Raw genomic sequence first — 21,613 nt, 5'->3', positions numbered from 1 at the left:
GCTTACCGCGATAATTCTATTTTGAGTGGACTTGTTCTTGACTCGTAAATCGTAGATCTTCCCAGTCCTGCTCGGCTTGATTATCAATTGACCGCGTAGGCCTAGCAGTGCATAAGCCGCGGCCAATCCTGGAAGCGCCCCGGCCTGCATTAGACTACAGCAGCTGGAGCTCGTTGGACCAATGACAGCCAACCGTTCCGGGGGCGATTGCGGCTCAGGGAGGGGCGTGTTCTAAGATTGGACGATGCAGAACCGTTCAGGGAAAACATTCGCGGCGCCTGGCCCAGAAGGAAATCAGAATACGAGGATGATCACGCTTGGGGTTTCATGTTTTCCTCCCTCTCTGTTCTGTGAAGGTCAAAAGCGGGACTTACCCTCTTTCCAAGGTTCCCCGCTTCTCACACACTTAAGCGCCATCCCAGCCTCCAGCTTATTCTTGTGCAACCAAACCCTTTTCCTTTTCCTTTCAAATTCTCTGCCTCAGTTGCCTCATTCCCTCATTTCCGTAGGAAAGAGACTGCCCTGAGATTGTATACTTCGCGTCGCCAAAACAAATACCCTGATCCGGCGCGAACCCCACCGCCGAACGCTGGAACCATGGACTCTCTCCAGGTGCGAGATCCGCGGCGCAGCCGCTCCAAGTCCCCTGGTAGAACCCGTGAGAGATCAGCTTCACGCGACAACCGAGTTCCGTCGCCCTCACCTTCACGGTCCCGCGACTCACGCCCTCGCTCCTCCGCACCCGAGCTAGCCCGGCCTGCCAGCCGCAGCTATGACTCGGACGAAGAGGCCGAGATCGAGCGCCAGTACAAGCTGATGAAGCAGAGTCGACTGCGCGCCGACAAAGATGAGGCGAAAGTCGTTTCGCGAGCCCCGCGCAGCCCTGCACGATACGACGTCAAACATTCCGATTCCGACGAGGACCGCCGAAATCGCAATCGGATGCGCAACGACCGTGACCGGAATGACGAGAAGACGCGCCATCGCGGCGATCGCTACGAGATCTCGGACGATGAGCGTGATTTGAGGACGATTCAGCCTCGTGAGTATCCAGGGCGCTCGCGTCCGCCGCCATCGCCGGCCGGGGGTCGTGGCCCACGACATGAGTCGGATGAATCAGATGATGAGTCGGTTGATGACGATCTCGCTTATGGCGATGCGCCGGGGAGTCACCCCAGCTATGCGAAGCCCGGGAAGTACCAGTATGCGCAGCCGTCGCACTACCTCCATGCTCAGCCTGGCCAGCCTGGCCAGCCTGGTGCCGGCGGCCCTCAGTCGCGTATCGAGGTTCCTCCAGACTGGGCACCGGTGCCGGAGTGCGAGCAGCCGGGCTTTGTGCCGCCCTCTTCGCAGGCTGGTGGTGGCATGCCTGGTACATTCCCCGGGGCTTCGTACCCTAACATGCCTTCGACGGCTCCCACGTTCCCAGCGCCACAGTATGCGCAGCAGCAGCAACAGCATCCTGCTACGAGTGGGCCTTACGCGCCTTCGCAGTATCGTACTGCTCCAGGTCCCGAAGCTCCATATCCGCCCCAGCCAGCGGGTGTATATGCGAACCCGAATCAATACCAGTATGCTCACGTTGATGGGGAAATGTCAGGTACACTTCGAAATCCGCACCCAAGATCCCTTATACTGCCTCGGCCAACGAACAGTTCTCGAAAAACCCGGTGCCAGACTACCATTATGCGGCTACTACTAAACAGGGCGACCAAGCTATCTATCCTTACCGGTATACCAACGAGCCTCAGTTCTCCGATAAGCCCTCGTCTCATTCCCGTGCTCGTTCTCACTCTGCGTCTATCACTCAGCCACAAGAGCAGCAGCAGCAGCAGCAGTTTCTAGAGATTGCGCCCGGTGGCCGACGATCCGGCGGTCGTCCCCATAGTCTGTCGGTCTCGTCGAATAACCTCGCGGTCGGCGGTCCCCAGGCCGTTGGTGGTCATCCACCAGCTAGCCCTCTCCTTGAGCCTTACCGTGGCACCTACCAATCGATGTCCCCAATGCCCTCTCCAATCGTGATCCCTTCAGTACGAGACGAGGACATCTCCGACATCGAAGGACTTGACGGCACCTCATCCAACTCCGAAACCCGCCGACGAAAGAAACACTCTCGATCGAAGTCCTCGAGCGAGAAAGACTTGGACCGGGATTACCGCAGCAGCAAAGAAAAGCTCAGTGACCGCGACCGCGACCGCAAGGAAGGCAAGTCTCGCCGCCGCCCGACCGTCAGCACCTCCAACCATGGCCCCCGAGACTCGCACTCGTCCGTGAGCGCAGGCGACAAAGATGCCATGGTCCTCATTTCCCCATCAAGCGGTCGCAAGCGCGTCTCCTTCTACGATGCCGGTGCCGATGCCGAAACAATGCAGGAGGCCCTCAATCACACCCGCAACATCGACAACAAAGCTATTACCTCCGTTCTCCCCCGTCTCACCAGCGACGAAATCCTGCGTCTGCGCACGGAATACAAAGCCCGTGTCAAGGTCCAGGGCAAGGGCATCAACCTCGCAAAGCACCTCCGCCTCAAGCTCGGCAATTCCAGCTTCGGCAAAATCGCCTACGCTACAGCCCTTGGCCGCTGGGAATCCGAAGCCTACTGGGCGAACTGTTACTACCAAGCGGGGACCTCTCGACGAGAACTCCTCATCGAGTCCCTGATCGGCCGCTCCAACGCCGCTATCCGCGAGATCAAGGCTTGCTTCCGTGATACACGCTACGGAGACAGCCTGGAACGCTGCATGCGCTCCGAACTGCGCGCGGATAAGTTCCGTGTTGCGGTGCTCCTGGCCCTTGAAGAGCGCCGCCAGGAGGAACGCGAGCCGCTGGACACCCGGCTTGTCCGACAAGACGTGGCTGATCTGCATCGGGCACTGATCTCGCGCGAAGGAGGCGAAACGGCCATGATCAATATCATCGTTCTTCGGAGCGACTCACATCTGCGAGAAGTCCTGCGTGCGTACGAGCATTTCTACGAGCAGAACTTTGCGAAAGCCATGATTGCCAAGTCGCGGAACCTGGTTGTATGTTCCTATCCATCCCCCTTTCTTTTTCGTGTCCCAAACTGACGATTTCTCTCCTTCAGGGTGAAACCCTCGCTCATATTCTCAACGGTGCCATCAACCGTCCCATGCGCGACGCTCTCCTCCTCCACCAAGCCCTCCGTGAATCGAAGTCTGGCCGCGAGCGCTCCGAACTGCTCATCTCCCGTCTGGTCCGCCTGCACTGGGAGCCACGGCACCTTGAGCAGGTGAAATCGGACTATAGGCGCCGGTATGGAGAGCGGATCGAAGAAGCTATCGCCGAAGAGATCATGACGTCTAGCGGGGGTAGCGATTGGGGAGAGTTCTGTATTGAGCTCGTGCATAGTTCGTCTTAAGGGCATAAGTTCTGCATTGACTAGCGGTGCCTGGGTTTTGATGTCTCTGTCGCTGGTGAGAAACATCCAGCGAGTCGGTTTTCATAATATTTAATGTATATGCAATAAAAGTCCATAATCCTATTCAACTTCCAATCTCTGTTCTTCCATTCTCAAAAGCCCGAAAAGCCTCATGTCAGCCTTAGGCAGTTAGGCCTCTCCCGTGTCCCGACTAGGATTTTCTGGGCTAGCAGCGCCGTCCTCACGAGTCCGCAATACGAAGCTTCGTGCGTGGTCAGCACAGACTGGCTAGGGATGGCATAGGGTGGACAAGCTCAGGATCCCGCTATTTAAGCTAGTAAAGCCACAAGTAGAGCTGAGCTTCGTTAGGCGCGGGACTAAGTCGAAACTTCCAGGCAAGCAACTACGTGTATGCATCCCGGAAGTCTAATTGGGATTTAGCAATCCACCTCTTGAGTATCTGCTATTTATTACCAGTAGACTGTCTTTTAGTGGGCTATACTGCTCAGATTTTCGCTGGCAAGGGTTTGTGAGTCACGTAACCTATAGTAAAGTTGAGTCTCGAGATTATCCCTGACTTGCATATTGCCACGTTTGATACTTTTGTGCTCTATTACCCCTAGTCTGCTGCAGGGGGTTTTTTTTCCAGAAGATGGTCCCTCTTGGGATACAGCGCATGCAGCTGTACCATGATTCCTAAGCTCGATAGATCGTTCCCAAAACAGAAAAGGGTGACGCAGATATTGGGAATCAGCTCTGAGAAGCCATCCATGGTTTCGCTCTAACGACAGCATTAAAACACTTATACACAGCCACATCCTTCAAGATGCTAGGACCTGGAGCAGAGAGTAGAAACTGTCATCTGAGCAGTCTCTACTTTGCGCTCCCCGTCATCGACCTTGAAGCTCTGAGGTCGCCTCACTTTCACCCCAAGCTTCCTCAATTTGTTCTGTAGCCCATAATACCCGCGATCAATATAATGAGAACCCGAAATGACGGTGCGCCCCTTGGCCGCGATGGCTGCAATGACTAGACTAGCACCGGCCCGTAAATCTGTTGCAGCCACCATGCCTCCGGATAGCTCTCGCACACCTGAGATCACGGCGTCTTGCCCATCCACACAAATATCCGCCCCCATGGCGATCAGCCCCGCAGCCTGGTTGAAGCGCTCTTCGAAGATCGTCTCGGTGATCCGGGACGTGCCCTGCGCTTTCGAGAGCAGTGCCATGAGTTGCGGTTGAAGGTCTGTCGGGTAGGCGGGATAGGGGCCCGTCTGGATGTCCGCAGCGACAGGGCACCTGGCCTTGCGGACAATGATTGATCTCTCATTGATGTCAATCTGAGCGCCGATTGCACGCAGCTTTTGGATCAATACGGTCTGGTACTCCGCAGTACAGTTATGCACTGCCAGTGGATCCCCAGCCATTGCTCCGAGAATCAGAAACGTTCCTGCCTCGATTCGGTCTTCCATGACGGTGTATTTATAGGGGGTGAGAAGCTTGTCACGCCCGCAGATGGTGATATGGTCCGTTCCGGCTCCTTGGATCGTCGCGCCCATGCTAATGAGACAATTGGCAAGGTCGGTCACCTCGGGTTCACGGGCTGGGTTGGAAATGTACGTCACTCCAGAGGCGAGACAGGCCGCCATCATTAAATTCATGGTTCCTGTCACGGATGGAGTCTGCATATGAATGGCGGCCCCATGTAATCCCGACGGTGCGCAAGCCTCAATGGACCGCTCGGTGACAGTGACCTTAGCTCCCATTTTCTCCAGCCCTTTCACGTGTTCCTCGATTGGCCGTGCTCCAATTGCGCATCCTCCCGGGGGGCATAGTTTTGCAACTCCAAAGCGCGCAAGAAGAGGACCCAGGGTTAAGATGGAGGCTCGCAGTGATCTGGTGAGGCGGTCTGGAACATCGAGACTGCCTACATGCGTCGTGTCGATCCGCAAGGAATCGGATGCGCGTTCGACAATTGCGCCCAAAGATTCACAGATACGACCCATACGGGCCACATCGGATAAGGGCGGGATTCCTTCAAGTATGCTTGGTCCAGACGCCAATAGAGATGCGGCCAGGAGAGCTAGTCCAGCGTTTTTGGAGCCAGAGACAGGTATATCACCCGTAACATCATGACCGCCCTCGATCGCTAGAATGTTTGTCGTCGCATGAGGCATGATCGAGAAATCCTTGCCTTGACATACTCTATGGCGGGGAAAAATGATCGCCTCGTGGGAATTCAAGATCAGATCGCCCTGTTCAGATCGCTGCCGAACACGCTAACTTCAAGCTCCCCAGCCATGACGTTCGAGTGCGGGGCATGATGTTTGAAAAGGGGCTGGGACGAGGCGTGAGCGTGCCTGTATGACCCGTACTGGCATCAAACCCACCCTGGGCCAAGACTGACTGGTCTCCCTGTCTGCAGCGCTGCCATAGAGCTAATCCGGAGGCAGATAAGATCGATGTGATCGACACGGACGAACAGGCACGCGAGCACGGTGTTTGTAGAAAAATCAGAGGTGCGGAGTACAAGTGCTCCCCCACTACGCAGCACGGTATCTGCAACACTCACCGAGATTCCCAAGCACCGCGTTCCCACAAATGTCAAGCTTTCGCTGGGAGGAAAATGTCAGCTTGCAACGCTACAATACGTTCAATATTCCAGTGACCACCCGTTATCTCGTCCGCGTGCAGAACGCCGGCCTCAGCAAGCTTGTTCAGTCACCTTTGTTTCAAGGCCACCGCCATGTGGTTTTGGGCGGAGGAAGTAACCTACTTTTCACCGGGAAGACCTATGACGGCATTGTGCTGAAGAACGAAATTCTGGGAATCGAGACCCTCTCCCGAGACGATCTGCATACGACGCTCAAGGTCGGTGGAGGGGTCGCATGGAGCTCTCTGGTTGGCTATTGCCTCACACATAGCCTTGGGGGGATCGAGAACCTGTCCCTCATTCCCGGCACCGTGGGCGCGGCCCCCATTCAAAACATTGGCGCCTATGGAATGGAACTCAGCGACGTGCTCGAAAGGGTGGAAATTGTCGATCTGACAGACGGCAGGACACGCACCATGACAAGGGCCGAATGTATGTTTGGGTATCGCGACAGCGTCTTCAAACGTCTGAAGGATGTGTTGGTTTCTACGGTCACCATAAAGCTGACCAATGCTCCTCACCATCGATTACATACCGCCTACGGCTCGATACAGCAAGTTTTGAGCGAGCAAGGCATTCACACTCCTACCATATCCTCGGTCAGTGAGGCTATCTCTCTCCTACGCAGACATAAACTGCCCGATCCAAGAGAGCTGGGGAATGCGGGAAGCTTTTTCCAAAATGTGACCATCGATGAGGAGACCTGCACGTCACTCAAGACGAAATACGCCGCACTCCCGGTTTTCACCAAGGCTGATGGGCGCCGCCTCGTTCCAGCCGCGTGGTTCATCGAGAATTGTGGCTGGAAAGGCAGGCGGATAGGCCAGGTCGGGGTTTATGCCAACCATGCGCTTATTATAGTAAACTTTGGAGAGGCAGAGGGCGATGAAGTGAAGGCGATCTCCGATCGGATCATTGAAGACGTCAACCGCCAATTTGGAGTGCGTCTTGTGCCTGAAGTAAACATAGTCAGATAGAGAATTCTACAATCCCAATGTTCAGGGCGGTCAATTTGAAAAGTTCTGCAGAAATACGGTAGTTGAATAATATTCTAACCCGACATAGTTTAGCCCTTGAAATCATAGTACCGCCCCGCCTCCCCCACCTCCCGCCTCTCGCCTTCCCCTACTCTGCTACGCTAGGATATCGCATATTTCTGCCCTCTTGATCTTCGTAACCACCATCAAGACTAATAGCGGAAGAGGAATAAGAAGGTTTGCTAACGTGAATTAAATTTACAGATACTATACATTTATTAGCTGTAGACTCGAAAATAGCAAAACGTTGCAGAGCTTTCGGATTCGACCCTCGTACATGACGCCAGTGACGAACATGTGGGTCGAACTTCATGGGCTGGGACGAGGTCAATGCAAGCTAGCCATCCTAGTGCGACTTATAGATGATCGTGAGTCCTGCTGAAGCGGGCAGAAAACAGAATGGATGCGACATCATTTCGGTATCTATTCTGACTTTCCAGCTCAGAACCTCACCCGCCCTACCAGGATGCTTGCTACAGACCTGAAAGAAGCTCTTCACTATGAAAGCCCTGCGCGCACGCCTGGGTTCCCCACCTCTATTAGCCCGATACATTTTGTCTGCATCGGAGGACACGGCCAGTCGGCGATCGCTCTGATCTTGTTGAAATTGGGATATGTTGTACAAGGAAGCGATATCAGAGAAAGCGACAATGTCGACCGACTACGGGCCGCAGGTGCAACAGTATTTATTGGCCATGCTGAAGACCAGCTCGGCTCGGCAAAGCTCGTGGTAGCATCCACCGCGGCCACGAAGAACAAAACGAATGTCGAGGTGGAAGCTGCCCGGGACAGACGGATCCCGGTCATTCACAGATCGGAAATGTTGGCCGCATTGATGCGCCATCACAAGTCCATTGCCATTGGCGGCAGCCATGGCAAGAGCACTACGACTAGCATGGTTGCAGGCATGTTAGAGGCTGGCGGACTGACCCCGACCACTATATCCGGCGCAGTCATCATGCAGTATGGCAGCAATGCTCACATGGGCTCTGGGCACTGGATGGTTGTGGAAGCCGATGAAAACGATGCCACAATGGTCCAGCTGCCGGCCCTGATCTCGGTGGTGACGAATATTGACAGTGACCATATCACTTTTTACGGGACACAAGAGAAGACCCGAGCAGCATTTGCTCAATTTGTGCGGAATGTGCCATTCTATGGACTCGCGGTTCTCTGCATCGACGACCCAGGAGTCCGCAAGATCCTGCCTGAAGTTCAAGATCGCAACATCATCACCTATGGAGTCTCAGAGGATGCCGACGTTCGTGCAGAGCATGTCAAATTCAACCCGCAAGACACTACCTTCGTCCTGTCCGTCCGAGACCGACAAGACGGAACTCATCGAGTTGTTGGACCTATGGTCTTGAACGTTCTGGGATTGCATAACCTGCAAAACCAGTTAGCCACCACCGCCATTGCACTTGAGCTCGGCATTGAACTGCAAAGCATCCGACATGCGTTGGGAAGCTTTCAGGGAACCCATCGCCGGTACATCCACGTCGGTGAAGCAAATGGCATTCAAATCATCGACGATTTCGGCACCCACCCTGCGGAAATGAGAGCGACACAAATGATGGCAAAGCAAGCGGGTGCGCGCCGAGTCATTGCTGTCTACCAGCCTACCGCAGTAGTGAAAAATGTTGAGGCATGGCTGGAGGAATATCCCGCGGCTCTCGAAGAGTCGGCACACATCATCATCGGCCAGGCAGATGGAGTTGATCCAGTCCCAGCGGGCCAGGCCCGGGAGACGCTTGTTCGATACCTGCACTCCCACGGGCGTGAGGACACGATCTCAATGCCAGACCCGTCTGCACTTCCGGAGCTGGTGTCTCGTTTGGGGCGGAAAGGGGATTTCGTGGTGTGCATGGGCTTCCGTAGCTCAACCCTCTGGGCACGAGCATTGGCGGGTCAATTGGAAGCGCTGGGCACTCCGGGGATGGATGGGTCCGGTAATAGGGCATGATCTGGGCGAACGAGTCAATTGTTGTTAGTGTATTCCCTCGGTATGTAGTTGTAGATCAGGGGCAAAAGCACTTGACCCATTTCTGTCCCTTCAATTTGGACGTAGGACTCACGATCCCATAGCACTGGGGTCATGACTCCTAACGAGCAGACAGCGGCTGCACCTAGACGGGCAACAGGGGGGCGGAGACGACCGGCAGCCAGCACAATTGATTCGCATATGAGCCAGTCTGGCATGTATTCCATGAATCGGTTCCTTCTTATTCGGGTTCCTTCTTATTCGAAGGTCGAGACTTGAAGCAATCTGGCTGGACACGGGGGCAGGAGCGTTAGAATCAAATGAATGGTATGATTATAGGGCATTTTGTCCAAACCGATAGGAACTGAGATGCAGCTTGTATGACGGGCCTTTATCTGCAGGTACTTACGTCCAGCATAGTATCTGGACGTTGGAGTCCTTTCAGGAGAGTGTGAGGTGCAGCTGCGATCCTCCTCGGCTGAGGCCAGGAAGCGATCATGCAGGCGGCACAAAACACATCACCCTCGACCACTATTCCGTATCGTAACTAGCATCGCGCTGGCTGGTCTCGGCGATCGTGAAATAACGGCGGCCGTTTCTGGCACAGGAGTTTGTCATTTTCTGCGTCAATTCCATGGGTCATACACTGGTTGTGAAATGGGAACGAAAAATACCTCACATTCCCTCTGCAGCATTCCTCCCCGGGGGGGGGGGCTGTTAGCGAGGGAGCGCAGCACCGAGAGAAGAAATCGCCTCGGAAGCGCCGTGACCAAGTAATGCACGCTCGATCTGATCTAGGAACCGGAAAACCCCTAGTACCATGGCTCTTATTGTGCAACAAAACAGACCTGGTCTCCTATCAGAAGCCAGCGTAGCCCTTATCGTATCCTATACGAACTAGAAAAAGAAAAAGAAGAAAATCAAAAACAAGAACAAAAACAAAAAATGTAGATAAAGAACAAAAAATGGAAAAATGAAAAATAAAATGAAAAATAAAATGAAAAATAAAATGAAAAATAAAATGGAAAATAAAATGGAAAATAAATGAAAAATAAATGAAAAATCAAGGAAAAAGAAAAAGAAAAAGAATCAAAAAATAGAAAAAATCAAAAAATAAAAATCAAAAAATCAATGGACTACTAATCGCACTAAGATGGCCCCGGACACTTCTGGGCCCTCGTCGAGGCCCTTGTCGGCACTGAACCACCGTCTGCTCCGTCCTGGTTCCAAGCCCCGTTGCAAACTTCTAGACCCTTCTACTGCGTTACCCAGACCAACGGCCAAGCCGCAAGCATGACGATGGCGTACCTACGAGGTCTTCCCCCCACATGACCCAAACCAAACATTTAGACCTCGTTGCGAGGCGGATTGAGGAGCACTGCCCCGGCCTCTTTTGTTCCCCTGTCTCGCCCATCCTCGCAGCATAATGTATGCCCTAGCGTCCACCCCGAGCCTGCCCACTTGACCACGAACTCCACACTGGCAGGCCTGGGCTTCGCCATTTTGATGGCCATTGCAAGTCCGCCTAAAACCCCCGTTGGCTAGTGTCGCTTAGGCTTCTGGGGGAGGCGAAAGAAGCCTTGGTCGATCACTACATTTACGCCGCGCTACTCTCCACTGCCCCGTCCACCGCGCTTCTCTTACTTCGCGCTCAGCATTTCGGCCACCTACGAAGATGATCAGCCGAGGCGACGAAGTGGAGTCACGGTGTACGGGGAGGCCAGCCCTTAATTCCAAGGTTAAATGACAGTACGCTATGTAAGGTCCCAATATTGCGAGGCGTATACCGGTTGCGCCCGTTGATCCTAATTATAGTTAGTAGAGAGTAAATGGGATGTCTTCTTCCCTTGGGTGTGATATGGTATTAGGATTATTTTTTCTGTAAAATAACAGGCTCAAAGGGGTGGGGAAAGGCTGCAAATCTACGACAGGGAGTAGGAGAACAGAGGCTTTGACGCGGGACGGCTCTCATCTCATAAACCCTGCAATTTTTTGGCAGACTGGGTTAGGAAATGGGGGGGGGAAGGGTCGCCGACAGGGGTATAGAAATTGTTGGGACATTAGACCGTCATAGTGAATATTACGTGGGACTGTTGGGAGGGGGGGCGCTTTCTCTGAATATCGCATATACCGGAACCTGGCAAACGGACTAGCATAATATGGATCAGCGCGATGACTGCTATCTCTTATTTTCCAGATGGGCGTTGAGGTGGAAAGTCCCATATCACGACGACATACCCATTTAGTAAAAGTGACAGTCGATCATCTCAGAAATCTCTTTAGTGGCTCTAAGTGGGCCACGGCATTGGTATGGAGTAATCACTCGTGTGTCTCTAATTTACTTTTCATGGCCCCGGGGATGTGATCCATACTTACTAAATGGGCGATAGATTGGCCCTGGGAGGGGGACGTGTACTGTGGGTTCCTGCCCGCCGCTGCTACTAGCGTTTTAGGTCATGCAGGCTGTCCCGGAACTGAAGTTCACGGTCTCAAGAGAACATCTGGAATCTACGGAATACCCACAGTGGAAATTAACTCATTTAAACAGTGAATCTGTTCCCTAGTACTCGGTGCAGGACTGCCGGGAATTTGAAAACACAGGACCGAGTAGATGGACGAGGCGCACTGGCGCGAGATCGAGGATCATGGGAACAGGTTTGCTCCGTCTTGTCCCCACTGGCCCGTGAGTCGACTTTCAGGATCCCCAGAGTAATGGATAGGTCCCACTCCGCAAGAGGATCCCGAACTCGCATACAGAACACTTTCGACCGGCTAAAGAGAGAGAACGGGAAAACGTAACAGTAAATCCGCCGGCTCTAGGCTTTGCGTCTGTCCTCGTTTCGGGCGGAAAAACAAGAACTAGAGACCTTACGGAGAATGGGGACATGGCCGATTCGGACTGTCAGGGAAAGAGGGAAAAAAAAAATTCAAAGGGACAAGAGAAAATGCTCTCTAGTATCAGGGCTTCCCTGATAGTGACGTAACTTTTCGGTCTAGTACGAAATCACAGCCCCCATAACTGGGACCTTATCTGGGGAAGGCAATACAACGCATAAGTCCGTTTTATGCTCGAGATGATCCGTAGTGTTGGCCTCTCGGGCGCTAGGGATGCCAACTCCTCGACTTCTGCAGCAAGGGCTATTGTCCTGCCCATGGGCTCTCGTAGTGGGTCCATCAAGAATCCTCCGGCGGTGTACGACAAGAAGGGATATGCCCTATTTCTACCAGGCCATTCCCCAGCCCGTCTCCAGTCCCAAGGTGACAGCTTTTTCCCACTGGTTTCGGCAGTGAAGACCCAGGCGTTCAACTGTATCAATCCTGGAACCACACGCTTATCCATACTTCGAGCTTACTTCCCGACCTCGTGATAGAGGGAATCATTACTCGCTTTTATGGCCACTTTCCTCTCTTCGATTCCTGTTTCTTTTTTTCCATACCGGTTCCGCGAAGATGCAATGTTGTGACTATCTCGTGTGCCTCTCAATAAGTAAGCGCCTAAAATGCCCCGTGTCTGGGGCAGTGCTGTCGACTCGTTCAACATCTGTTCTCTTTTCAATCCTCATCCCCATTGTGCGCTGTGTTTTTCTCCCGTGCGCTTCCCGCTAACCTAAGGCTCTAGCGCTGCGCATACCCATCTCTACGCTGAAGGGCCGATTCTGGGTACTCTACGCCCCTAGACTTCATTTGGACTGCATTTTTCATTAGTTAGCGAATAGTTAGTCATGAGCGATCTTTCATAAAAGAAAAAGGCCAGCATCCCGTTTCTCTCGCTTGAGAGGCCAAAATGCACCTGTAGGCGACTCATAATTCGGGGTGTTCCTTGCCATCGAACAAGGAATCCGCTTATGGAAACTCCACTCTCCGAACGAGGGCCACCGTAGACCTCCTGCAGGAGAGATCGAGAGGCCATAGCGCCACTAGCAAATGAGCAGCGGGAATGCCATTCAATGGCAGTCGCTCCAGGGGCTCATGATAAAGTGGTGATGAATTCTAATTGAGGGTGCTTAGATTGTGGGTTTTGTGCGGATTCCCGTGGCAACGGTAGCTGCGGACTAGCTAACAAGCAAGGGTAATAAGCTTGGCTTGTGAAAGGATAGGTCGTTCCAAGGATGAGTTACTCAGAGGAGGAGCCCGGGGATGTCAAGCTGTCAAGTTGTCATGATAAGGGCGCAAACCCCCCATGCACGGCGGCGATCTTCCCAGCCCGTCGTGTGTTCATATTGCCGCATAGCCCGAAGGCACCTTAGGTTCGAATGCACTGACAATGACCGGACTCTCCGAACCGGCGATATTTTGGGGATTGGGCTCCACGTGTGCAGTAATCCCAGCTCCCCTTCTCCACCTGCACCTGGGAACCGGATTGCCCATCTTGAGCCCTACACTAGCGGCGAGGCCAAACTCTCTGGATTTTCCAGAAGGGTTCACTTTATTGGGTATGCCGAGCCGGACACGCGGCCGGCTTTTAGAAATTTGTCGGGGGCTCGACTCGAAATATTAAATTACTGTTTTCTTCAGGGTGCTGCTTCTTTTGGGTTGGGGGTGGGTAATCATGCATGCATAATGAGATCCTGGGAGACCCCTTTTTTTTTTTGACTTATTGGTGCTGCCCGTGGCTATATAAGATGACTTCTCTCCATCCATGGATAGTTGATTCTTCTGGTCCAACTCGCCTTCTGCTGCCTACAATAGTGCACCGCCTCGCCACAATCCGTCTGCTCCAGCTTATTTGTGACCATGGAAAACAAGGGTTCGAAGCAGTAAGTTCATGCTAATGGTAACGCAAACGCTTGCGATCATTGTCCTCCATTCTCTCAAGCTATCACCACTACACTTGTGAAGAATGCTAACGCTTCGGCTCCCTCAGAGACGAGCAAAACCCTCTCCAGGGTATCCTTCTCCAGGGTATCCCTCTCCAGGGTATCGGTGCCAAATTCTCTGATTCCATGTACCCTTATTCCGGCTCCAGCCACCCCGGTTCCCCCGAGTTTCAAGGAAACAATGACTCTTCAACCCCACGCGGTGACGTCCCTACGGAGCCAATCACGAGCGAAACAGAGAGCCCGCCCTGGTCCCCTGTACGAGCCACTCGTTCGGGCAAAGATTAGCTCGTCAGGTCCCTGGCCTATTACATGGTTTGCGCATCCGGTCTATCCATCTAACAGCTGGAGAAACACCCTGACTGCTATCGATCTCCCGCCGCCGATCCCGTTCTCATTGCTTCTTTCTCATGTCTTGCTCCTCGGGGCAAGGAGCCAAAAGCGAATCAATGCCGATCGAAAGGCTTTGATAGAAAAAAAAAAAAGAACAACAACAACAATGCGGTCCAAGATTTGGACTTGTTTGAATTGTACCCAACTTCATCATGTACCTTCTTTTCTAGCCCTTTTCTTATTCCCCGTGCCACGTTTTCTGTCATCCGGGGAGCCTCATGCAAGGGGATGGCAGCCTGTTGCGTAAAATATATACTTTAATCTCACAATATCTTCGATTTCTAGTTTGTGCTCATCTCTCATGCTCGTTGGGGGGCTGTTTTTGGATTGCCGTGTACTGGCAATTTAACTTCCCGCGATCATCGTTGTGGACTGGGGCGGACACGCTTGAATCTTAGCTCGCCAACGGGTTTTTAGAGATCCGAGATCCGTAGGACGGGTCCTATAACGACGTCCTACCAATCGGATGGCGCTTTGGAGGGTTCTTGGCCCAGTCGCGGTAGTCGGAGAACGGCTCGCTAAAGGGGAAACTCCATAGGGACGATCTCTGCCGGGACGAGGAGCGTGCGGCTCCCGTCTGACGCGTCCAGTGGTTAGCCAAGCCGATCCACTCACTGAGGAGCAGGATTTAGAAAATAGAATGAATGATTGGCGGGTTAGCTTCTGTGGCGTGTCCCCTCCGCCCCCAAAACTTCTGGAACATCCCCTTTCGGGCCCAGTTGGAAGCTGACGGCCCGGGCCATGCTTGAGGATTAATTTTCTCAAAATCCTGTCCGAGGCTCTAAAGGCCGTGGGTCACGACCACGTCGCAGGATCCACGTTCGAGAACTCTGTTACTAAATCTGATCTGCAATGCAAGAGACCCAGCTGAGCGCCTTCAGCATTTGGAAATTGCGTCGGCCCCTTTTCTACGCAGCTGGAAGGATCATGGAAACCGTACGGAGTACTCCCTGATTCTGCCTCCTGTTGGGACTGGCGCTTCTTATGGTTAAACCTAAACGGCGGCAGCTCGGAGTATTTGGTCATAGTTAATGTGTCTCATCCGACTTTTGTACTGAAACCAACCACCCCCGGCTGGGGGAGTGCCTGTTCCTGGGGTCGGTAATTTTTCCGCGCCTTCTGCAAGTCGATCATTTTATGCATCCGTGTCCCCTGCGGATCCTTGGCGTAGACTGCCGAGTGCATCAGGTATCTATGCACTTTGTGGTTGATGTTGTGTACGCTTCCGCGCTGTCGAATCACGATGCATGATATTGTATCCTTGCGGACACCAGTCTCCTTCCTCTGAAGCAAGTTCTTCGAGTCTTCTAGGCAAGGACGCTTCATATTGGAGGACGAACTGCCCACGCACGAGCATTACATTTTAGGAGACACCCAAGAAGGCTTGCCAGCACATCAGTGTGGGTCCAAGTCCCCACCCTACCTTGGCGTAGACATGCTGGAACCATGGTTCCGAGAAGCCAAAACGAGATCGGTGATCCTCGTTAATTTCTCGAGGATCGGCGGTGTGGCAGTGACGTGGTGTGCTAGTAGGGGATCTCAGGGCTTGTGTGTAGACTCCAGGGAGTTTCGGAAGCCACGGCTGTCCAAGGTCAGCACGTTCGGACCTAGATCGTGCCCCTTGCATGTAAGGGCAAGCGCAAATGCGTGGCTCGGAGGATTCATACTGCGTAGGACCCCGTCGATCTTCCAGGGGTAAAGGGCGCAGTGTGCCTAGGGCCTTGACAATCGGGTTGAGCCCCACAATTCTTATCTGTGGAGGGGCCCATGTGGTGTCTTGGACGCTGGTGTGGATGGCGCCTGGCGACGCGAGTACAGCGGGTGTATGACGCATCAGCTTATAGTAAGATGAACGGTGGAACGGCTAGAATAGCCCGCGCTGTGGGCTACTGAAACAAAACCAGGGTGTTGTCCATCAGGGGCATGATAGCGCGCTTGACCGCATCTTTGAGGCGTTGTGATTTGGTGATTGCGAAACGGACTGGCTTTGCTACGCACCATCTGACACTAGTTTAAACCATGGCCCAGTACATCCTCGGGGCTTGATACACACTTCGGAGAGCAGCCGCACTGATCTGGAGTTCTTGTTGCACTGGCCATGAGAAGACCAGGGTTCCTACTATACTCCGTAGCGAAAGAGCACCTGCATGAGTTCGTCACGAGGGTCCTACAGCGATTGTTTCAGCTATACGAGGTCTAATTTTTGGGTTTTTTTTGGGTCAGAGGCTGTCATATGCATGCCTAAAAGAAAACGGTATCAAAAGGCTGGGAAAAGGTAGCCTGTCGGCCTCTGGATGGTCTTGCCAAATTGATCTCTGAACGTGGCCGGGGAGGAGAAGCGAAAAAAAAAAAAGTAAAGGGCGACGGAAAAGGAATCCCGCCTTACGCCTCGTGTCCAGGTAATGAGATTGATCGCTATCCGCTCATCTCGATTTGCTAGCGGACGGAACACCTTCGGAGAGGGCAATAATCATATTTTATTTTATCTTTTCCTGTGAATGGCCTCGATCTGACGAGCAGGGAAAACCCAATTTGGGAAAATGCGCATTTAAAGGGGAAATTCCGATTTAGGAAAAATTGACTTTTCTCGGAAACCCTAAAAAAGATGATCTTCTTCAAAACGGGGAAACGTTGAATGCAGGTGATGTTCAGAAAGAAAAAAAATCTCATCTGAGCCTCGTCCGTCCCACTTCGTCCGGTCTATTGAATTAATTATGCGAATTTGCAAATCCCTGCCCTTGCTACGGGTTGTAATCCCGCCAGCCGTCTCGGCTGGGCTTCCCCCAGGCTAGGCAGCACTTCCTCCCGATCCTGGAGCTCGATTGAACCGGTGGGACAATCTCAATTGTTGTTGAGAGTCTTTGCTTTTTCCTTTCTTGATTTTCTCCTCTGACACGCCCCCTCCCCGTCATCGGTCTCTTTCCTCACCCCTTCCGTTCATTCTCGATCTGGAGTAGTTGCGATGATAAATGACATGCGTATCTTCCGCTATTCGGGGAGTTTCCCTCCAGGGCGGAGCCCTCCCGCAAATATCGTGTAGGTCAGGTCCAGAGGCGAAACAGGTATAGAACCCACTTGAATCCTATGCCTTCGATTGTCTTTTTCGCCTTTCCTCTTGCTAATTGCAATGGAACGGAGAGTAGGGGGATGTGTGGAAGCTCCCCCCGCCCCAACCAACCAACGGGCCGATAAGCACCACGCCCTTAACCCGGGTTGCGCGCTCGTCCCAAGCTTGGTTATGACACAGGAGTATTGACCTGTCAAAACTTCGATCATCTGTTTTTTTTGTGGTAGCTTTTGGCTGTGGCCCGCTTAATCGGACCGGGCCCTAAATCAAATTGGGGTTTAGATAATCTGAGATCCAGAAGGGATTTGGATGTCTTAGCTTACTCAAATTAGGCCAATCGTCTCGTTCAAGTATGGTGTACCAGTAAAGGGGTTTGGGTCGTGTAAGTGCATAGTGAGACCGAGTTGTCGGGTGTCGGTCAGCCAATGATATCCACTTGGGAAAAAAGTTACGGTCTACATGGGGCCAAGTTTTATACAGATTTTCATGGAATAGCTTCCATTCCGAGCCACAGAACATTCACTTTTTATGATCATCACGGTTCCCTTGTTTTTGCATAAATCTTCTGCAACTTGCATAGAAGTCTGTTTGGGGAAGACACTCACGCATTATGCAGTGCCTGCTCGCATGCCGGAATACAGGGGATATTCGTTTCTGGAATGGCTTTCCAAAGGACACACCTGCTTACGCTTCTGCAACATTTGTCTAAACCTCTCCGTAGGGCCAACGTGCGCCTACTACTGGCAGAAATACCGGACTACAGGTATCAAGCCCTTCCAAAAGTGACCTTGGTTTGGGGTGTAGATTTTGGGGCGCTCCTCGTCCTCGGATCTGGAGCTAAGCCGGTGCCGCCGGTACTTTTGTCACTTCTTTTCTCGGCCGTGAAGTTTGCCGCTGTCCGGCCTTCCCTTGGTGTCAAGGCGTTTCGGGTCGATGGTGGCCAGCTTCGATGAGCTTATTCGTTCGTTTCTTGCCCTGATCGTTGACATAGCTTCCTATAGCGAGCGGCTTCTTCTTAGCTGGCAAGCTTGTGCGTAATTTCATTATCTTGAACCTATTTTGTTATCTTGAACCTCGGTTTGGATAGCATAGTTCAACAGATAATGACGTGAAGAGAGAAACTCCAAGTCCACGAGCCGGGTCGTTTTCCAAATAAGATTCTGGGATTTTTCTGAGGAGCCCTCTTCCTGAGATTCGGCGTTTTAGTACTCCGGAAAATCAAGCAAAAAAAAAGGGGAAAAAAAAAAACGAGAACCAAATACAGCAATGGGACCCCAAAACAGGGGCAAAAAGAAAACAAATGAAAAGCCCTTGGGGGACTCCACCGTCCCTTACCACATTCGGCCCTGTATATTGCCCGATTCGCAACTTCGCAGTCCCCCCCTACAACGCTTATTGGCATGTCATTTGTACCGTGCGTTCGGATTTTTGCCTTGTTCTTCCCCGAGATCGAAGCAAAAGCACGTACAAATAGTACCTATCACGCCTGCGAGGCCCGATCTGCAAAACCCAGGTTAAGTGAAGTCGGCCATAAGCATTATATACGATTTTACGACGGAACGGATTTCCATCATTTCTGGATTTTTTGGGTCGGGAAGTGGTGAATTTTTACCCATTTTTTTCCATCCTCTTCCGACGTTTTCTTTTTTCTTTTTCTTTTTCTTTTTGTTTTTTTCTTTTTCCCCTTTTTTGTGTTTTTTTTTGTTTTTTTTGTTTTTTTTGTTTTTTTTGTTTTTTTTGTTTTTTTTTTTTTGGACTGAACTTTTCTTCGACTGTCAACTATATCTTCCCGCTCTGGCAAGAGAGCTATCTGGTGTTCAACCTCGCGCACTTTCATCTGCTCGACTCCAGACGTCCTTCTTCCGCCTTTCCCTTATTTATAACCCGCAGACTCCCCCATACTCTCGACACAACAAAATTTTGCATTTACTCTTCCTCACACTTTTCTATACTATATCAGTCCTTGTATAAGGCATCCCTCTTTTGCCCTACTGGAAACTGTCCCCTCTGTTGCTGTGTTCAGTACCGTTGCTATCTACAGCTCGTTTCAATCCCCTACATTTCCGGCGTAGGGAAATCTCCATTCCAACCCCGTTTTGTATAGCGAAGCGACTGCGGCTGTCATCATGAGTGACACTGAGTAGTGGGTTCTCCTTGTCTCGTCCTCACCAATTTCATGATCTCTTCTCGCTTCCCTCACCTTTGTCTCTCTGCATCTTCTCCTGTACGCTCAGTCATTCTGACACTGGTCACTCTCTTACAGCTCCTCCAATATTACTCCAGCTCCTGCTCTAGACCTGGCCTCCCTGGGAGCTTGGTCCGAGAACGCCTTGCCCGGCCACCTGCCTGATGGCTCCGGTACCGCCAACGCCTTCCTCGATATCGAACCCCAGCCCGAGACCCTCTATGGATCCAACGGCGGTGCCCTCGAGGCTATGCAGAATGGACCGGCTCCATGGTCCTCCGAGGAGGCCAACAAGTCCAACTCCAACTCGTGATGGAGCGACACATCTGCTTCTGTGACATTATATTCTGGGCGTGAGGGTATTCGACAGCGGGCGTTACAAGAGAAGGATCGGTTTGATTCATTGGTCATGGGTTATAGTTATGCTTCATCGTTTGACTATTTTCCAATTGGTGTTAGTGTTAGCGTCTGATGTTGAAGATATTTCGGGGTTTACTCATGTATATGGGCGCCCGTCCAGCGTGACGGATAAATTATGCATATACACCACTTCATTTTCGAGATATTGCCGTTTTTTTTCGTTTTGAGTGGATATTAGCAAACTCCTGCAGCTCCCTCTGACTGTTTTTGACATGGCTCGTCTGGCATTGAGTTTTCTTGCGAGTCTCAATGCAGCTCCATGTGTTCCTGAATCAATGCGGGGATCTTAGCCACAGCACTGCCACACCCGTGGGGATAAATGTGGCTCGTTCTTTCGCAGTGCGGGGAACTTTAGAGGTCACCAAAGTTCAGCGTTTGAATCGAAAGAGCTTGAAAGCTTGGTTTTCTGATCATGCCGTGGATTCCATAATGTGTATGTTCCGCCTAGTGCTGATCCTTTGGAGAAAAGATCCTCTGTTTCGCTCTGCCTTCGGAGTTCACGTCTAGCACTCCGAGGCTAAGTCCATCGACAGCCAGGGCTTGGGTTATATGTGCTCAGCCATGACGCTGTAAATGATGCCAGCCTTGAGGTGGAATCCTGGCAGTAGTGCATCTAGTTCTTCCTTCCACCTGATTCCATGGTCATCACATAGAGTGGTTAGGCAGACCGACCCTTTGAGGCTGTACACATTCCTAAGACTGGCCTAGGCTTGCCATCATCATAGAGCGTGACGTGATGGTCCAGTGGCCAGATGCACTATGCTGCAGGTTCCAAGGTGAAATACCTTTTGATCTCCCGGGCAGCGGTCCAGGTCATTTCGTTTTGCCCGGAAATTGACGCAGGGGAAGCAGAAAACGAAAGCAAAAGAGGGGTGGGGTGGCTAAGCGACGGTGAGTGGCTCACAATACGAGCGCCAGGTCCACAAGGGATAGCACAGCCACAAAGGCACAACAGCCACAAAGATTAGCAAAAGGTTTTTTTTTCTTCACGGGTGATAAGCTCATATCCCCCCCTTTTCCCCTTCTATAGTACAGAATATTATTATTATGTGATAGAGCATATGTTTGCTGGCCCTTGGACAATGTCGATTAGAGGGAATATCGAGGCTTGGGCCAAGCCTCCTCCGACAGATGACCACCCGCATCCCACCCAAGGCGGAATCGGCCTCGAAGGCTCATTCGGGGTTCTGGATGGGCTGCATGGAGTGCATAAGTCCTCTTGGATCACTCCGCGGGACATACCTGTTCCGGTGGGAAGCTATGCTCAACCCTTCCAACTTGCTTAGCCGAGGTGGACGATTTTACACCCCAGCGACTGCCACATGTGGGTCTAGCTCTGTTACGTATCGTAATATGTCGAGTTGGGGTGCTAAGCGCTTTGCCGTCTGCTTTTCTGTCCAGGATATTTGGCTAGAAATCGCATGGCAGACTTGTAGTTGGCGGATACGTCATTCAGGCCAGACTCTCGAGGTGCTGGGTCTTGACTACAACTCAGGCAGCCCAGAAACTGCGGCCTAGGCATACAGTATTCCTGGGTTCGGCTGTTCTTGGCTTGTCGAGTCAACCCAGCGGACCAAGGTGCTTGAAGGGTATCTGCCAGTCAAGGGTGACTTACCTTTCGACCCTCTTTTTCTTGCGTAGTTCTGCCGATCACCCTTAGTCTCATCGAGCAGACGAGATCG

The 21,613-nt window shown here is 52.1% G+C and overlaps 11 protein-coding genes across 11 annotated transcripts; 8 read left to right on the top strand and 3 right to left on the bottom strand.

Annotated features, from left to right (window-relative positions):
• Positions 1-597: 597 nt before the first annotated feature.
• Positions 598-3,379, top strand: anxc4 (annexin ANXC4; the record flags this gene model as incomplete). The annotated part of the gene is made up of 3 exons (XM_058478603.1): positions 598-1,600; positions 1,678-3,023; positions 3,086-3,379. The coding sequence occupies 3 exons, from the start codon at positions 598-600 to the stop codon at positions 3,377-3,379; spliced, it is 2,643 nt and encodes an 880-aa protein (XP_058326933.1).
• Positions 3,380-4,208: 829 nt separating this feature from the next.
• On the bottom strand, positions 4,209-5,555 carry udpA (UDP-N-acetylglucosamine 1-carboxyvinyltransferase family protein; the record flags this gene model as incomplete). Its single annotated transcript, XM_058478602.1, has 1 exon — positions 4,209-5,555. The coding sequence occupies one exon, from the start codon at positions 5,553-5,555 to the stop codon at positions 4,209-4,211; it is 1,347 nt and encodes a 448-aa protein (XP_058326932.1).
• Positions 5,556-5,979: 424 nt separating this feature from the next.
• N7468_009305 (putative UDP-N-acetylmuramate dehydrogenase) lies at positions 5,980-7,008 on the top strand (the record flags this gene model as incomplete). The annotated part of the gene is made up of 1 exon (XM_058478601.1): positions 5,980-7,008. One exon carries the CDS (start codon positions 5,980-5,982, stop codon positions 7,006-7,008), a length of 1,029 nt encoding a protein of 342 aa, XP_058326931.1.
• Positions 7,009-7,534: 526 nt separating this feature from the next.
• On the top strand, positions 7,535-9,031 carry N7468_009304 (UDP-N-acetylmuramate--L-alanine ligase; the record flags this gene model as incomplete). Its single annotated transcript, XM_058478600.1, has 1 exon — positions 7,535-9,031. One exon carries the CDS (start codon positions 7,535-7,537, stop codon positions 9,029-9,031), a length of 1,497 nt encoding a protein of 498 aa, XP_058326930.1.
• A 3,092-nt stretch (positions 9,032-12,123) lies between these two features.
• On the top strand, positions 12,124-12,417 carry N7468_009303 (uncharacterized protein; the record flags this gene model as incomplete). The annotated part of the gene is made up of 1 exon (XM_058478599.1): positions 12,124-12,417. The coding sequence occupies one exon, from the start codon at positions 12,124-12,126 to the stop codon at positions 12,415-12,417; it is 294 nt and encodes a 97-aa protein (XP_058326929.1).
• A 1,366-nt stretch (positions 12,418-13,783) lies between these two features.
• Positions 13,784-14,154, top strand: N7468_009302 (uncharacterized protein; the record flags this gene model as incomplete). Its single annotated transcript, XM_058478598.1, has 2 exons — positions 13,784-13,806; positions 13,914-14,154. 2 exons carry the CDS (start codon positions 13,784-13,786, stop codon positions 14,152-14,154), a joined length of 264 nt encoding a protein of 87 aa, XP_058326928.1.
• A 1,143-nt stretch (positions 14,155-15,297) lies between these two features.
• N7468_009301 (uncharacterized protein) lies at positions 15,298-15,585 on the bottom strand (the record flags this gene model as incomplete). The annotated part of the gene is made up of 1 exon (XM_058478597.1): positions 15,298-15,585. The coding sequence occupies one exon, from the start codon at positions 15,583-15,585 to the stop codon at positions 15,298-15,300; it is 288 nt and encodes a 95-aa protein (XP_058326927.1).
• A 37-nt stretch (positions 15,586-15,622) lies between these two features.
• Positions 15,623-16,093, bottom strand: N7468_009300 (uncharacterized protein; the record flags this gene model as incomplete). Its single annotated transcript, XM_058478596.1, has 1 exon — positions 15,623-16,093. One exon carries the CDS (start codon positions 16,091-16,093, stop codon positions 15,623-15,625), a length of 471 nt encoding a protein of 156 aa, XP_058326926.1.
• A 1,892-nt stretch (positions 16,094-17,985) lies between these two features.
• Positions 17,986-18,279, top strand: N7468_009299 (uncharacterized protein; the record flags this gene model as incomplete). Its single annotated transcript, XM_058478595.1, has 1 exon — positions 17,986-18,279. One exon carries the CDS (start codon positions 17,986-17,988, stop codon positions 18,277-18,279), a length of 294 nt encoding a protein of 97 aa, XP_058326925.1.
• Positions 18,280-19,452: 1,173 nt separating this feature from the next.
• On the top strand, positions 19,453-19,824 carry N7468_009298 (uncharacterized protein; the record flags this gene model as incomplete). The annotated part of the gene is made up of 2 exons (XM_058478594.1): positions 19,453-19,469; positions 19,590-19,824. The coding sequence occupies 2 exons, from the start codon at positions 19,453-19,455 to the stop codon at positions 19,822-19,824; spliced, it is 252 nt and encodes an 83-aa protein (XP_058326924.1).
• Positions 19,825-21,013: 1,189 nt separating this feature from the next.
• Positions 21,014-21,217, top strand: N7468_009297 (uncharacterized protein; the record flags this gene model as incomplete). Its single annotated transcript, XM_058478593.1, has 1 exon — positions 21,014-21,217. One exon carries the CDS (start codon positions 21,014-21,016, stop codon positions 21,215-21,217), a length of 204 nt encoding a protein of 67 aa, XP_058326923.1.
• Between the last annotated feature and the right edge of the window lie 396 nt (positions 21,218-21,613).

Source organism: Penicillium chermesinum (assembly GCF_028974085.1).
Source record: "Penicillium chermesinum strain IBT 19713 chromosome Unknown utg000007l:1.0-2695246.0:1.0-2697696.0, whole genome shotgun sequence".
Lineage (NCBI taxonomy): Eukaryota > Fungi > Ascomycota > Eurotiomycetes > Eurotiales > Aspergillaceae > Penicillium > Penicillium chermesinum.
This window is presented reverse-complemented; position numbering and strand designations above follow the sequence as displayed.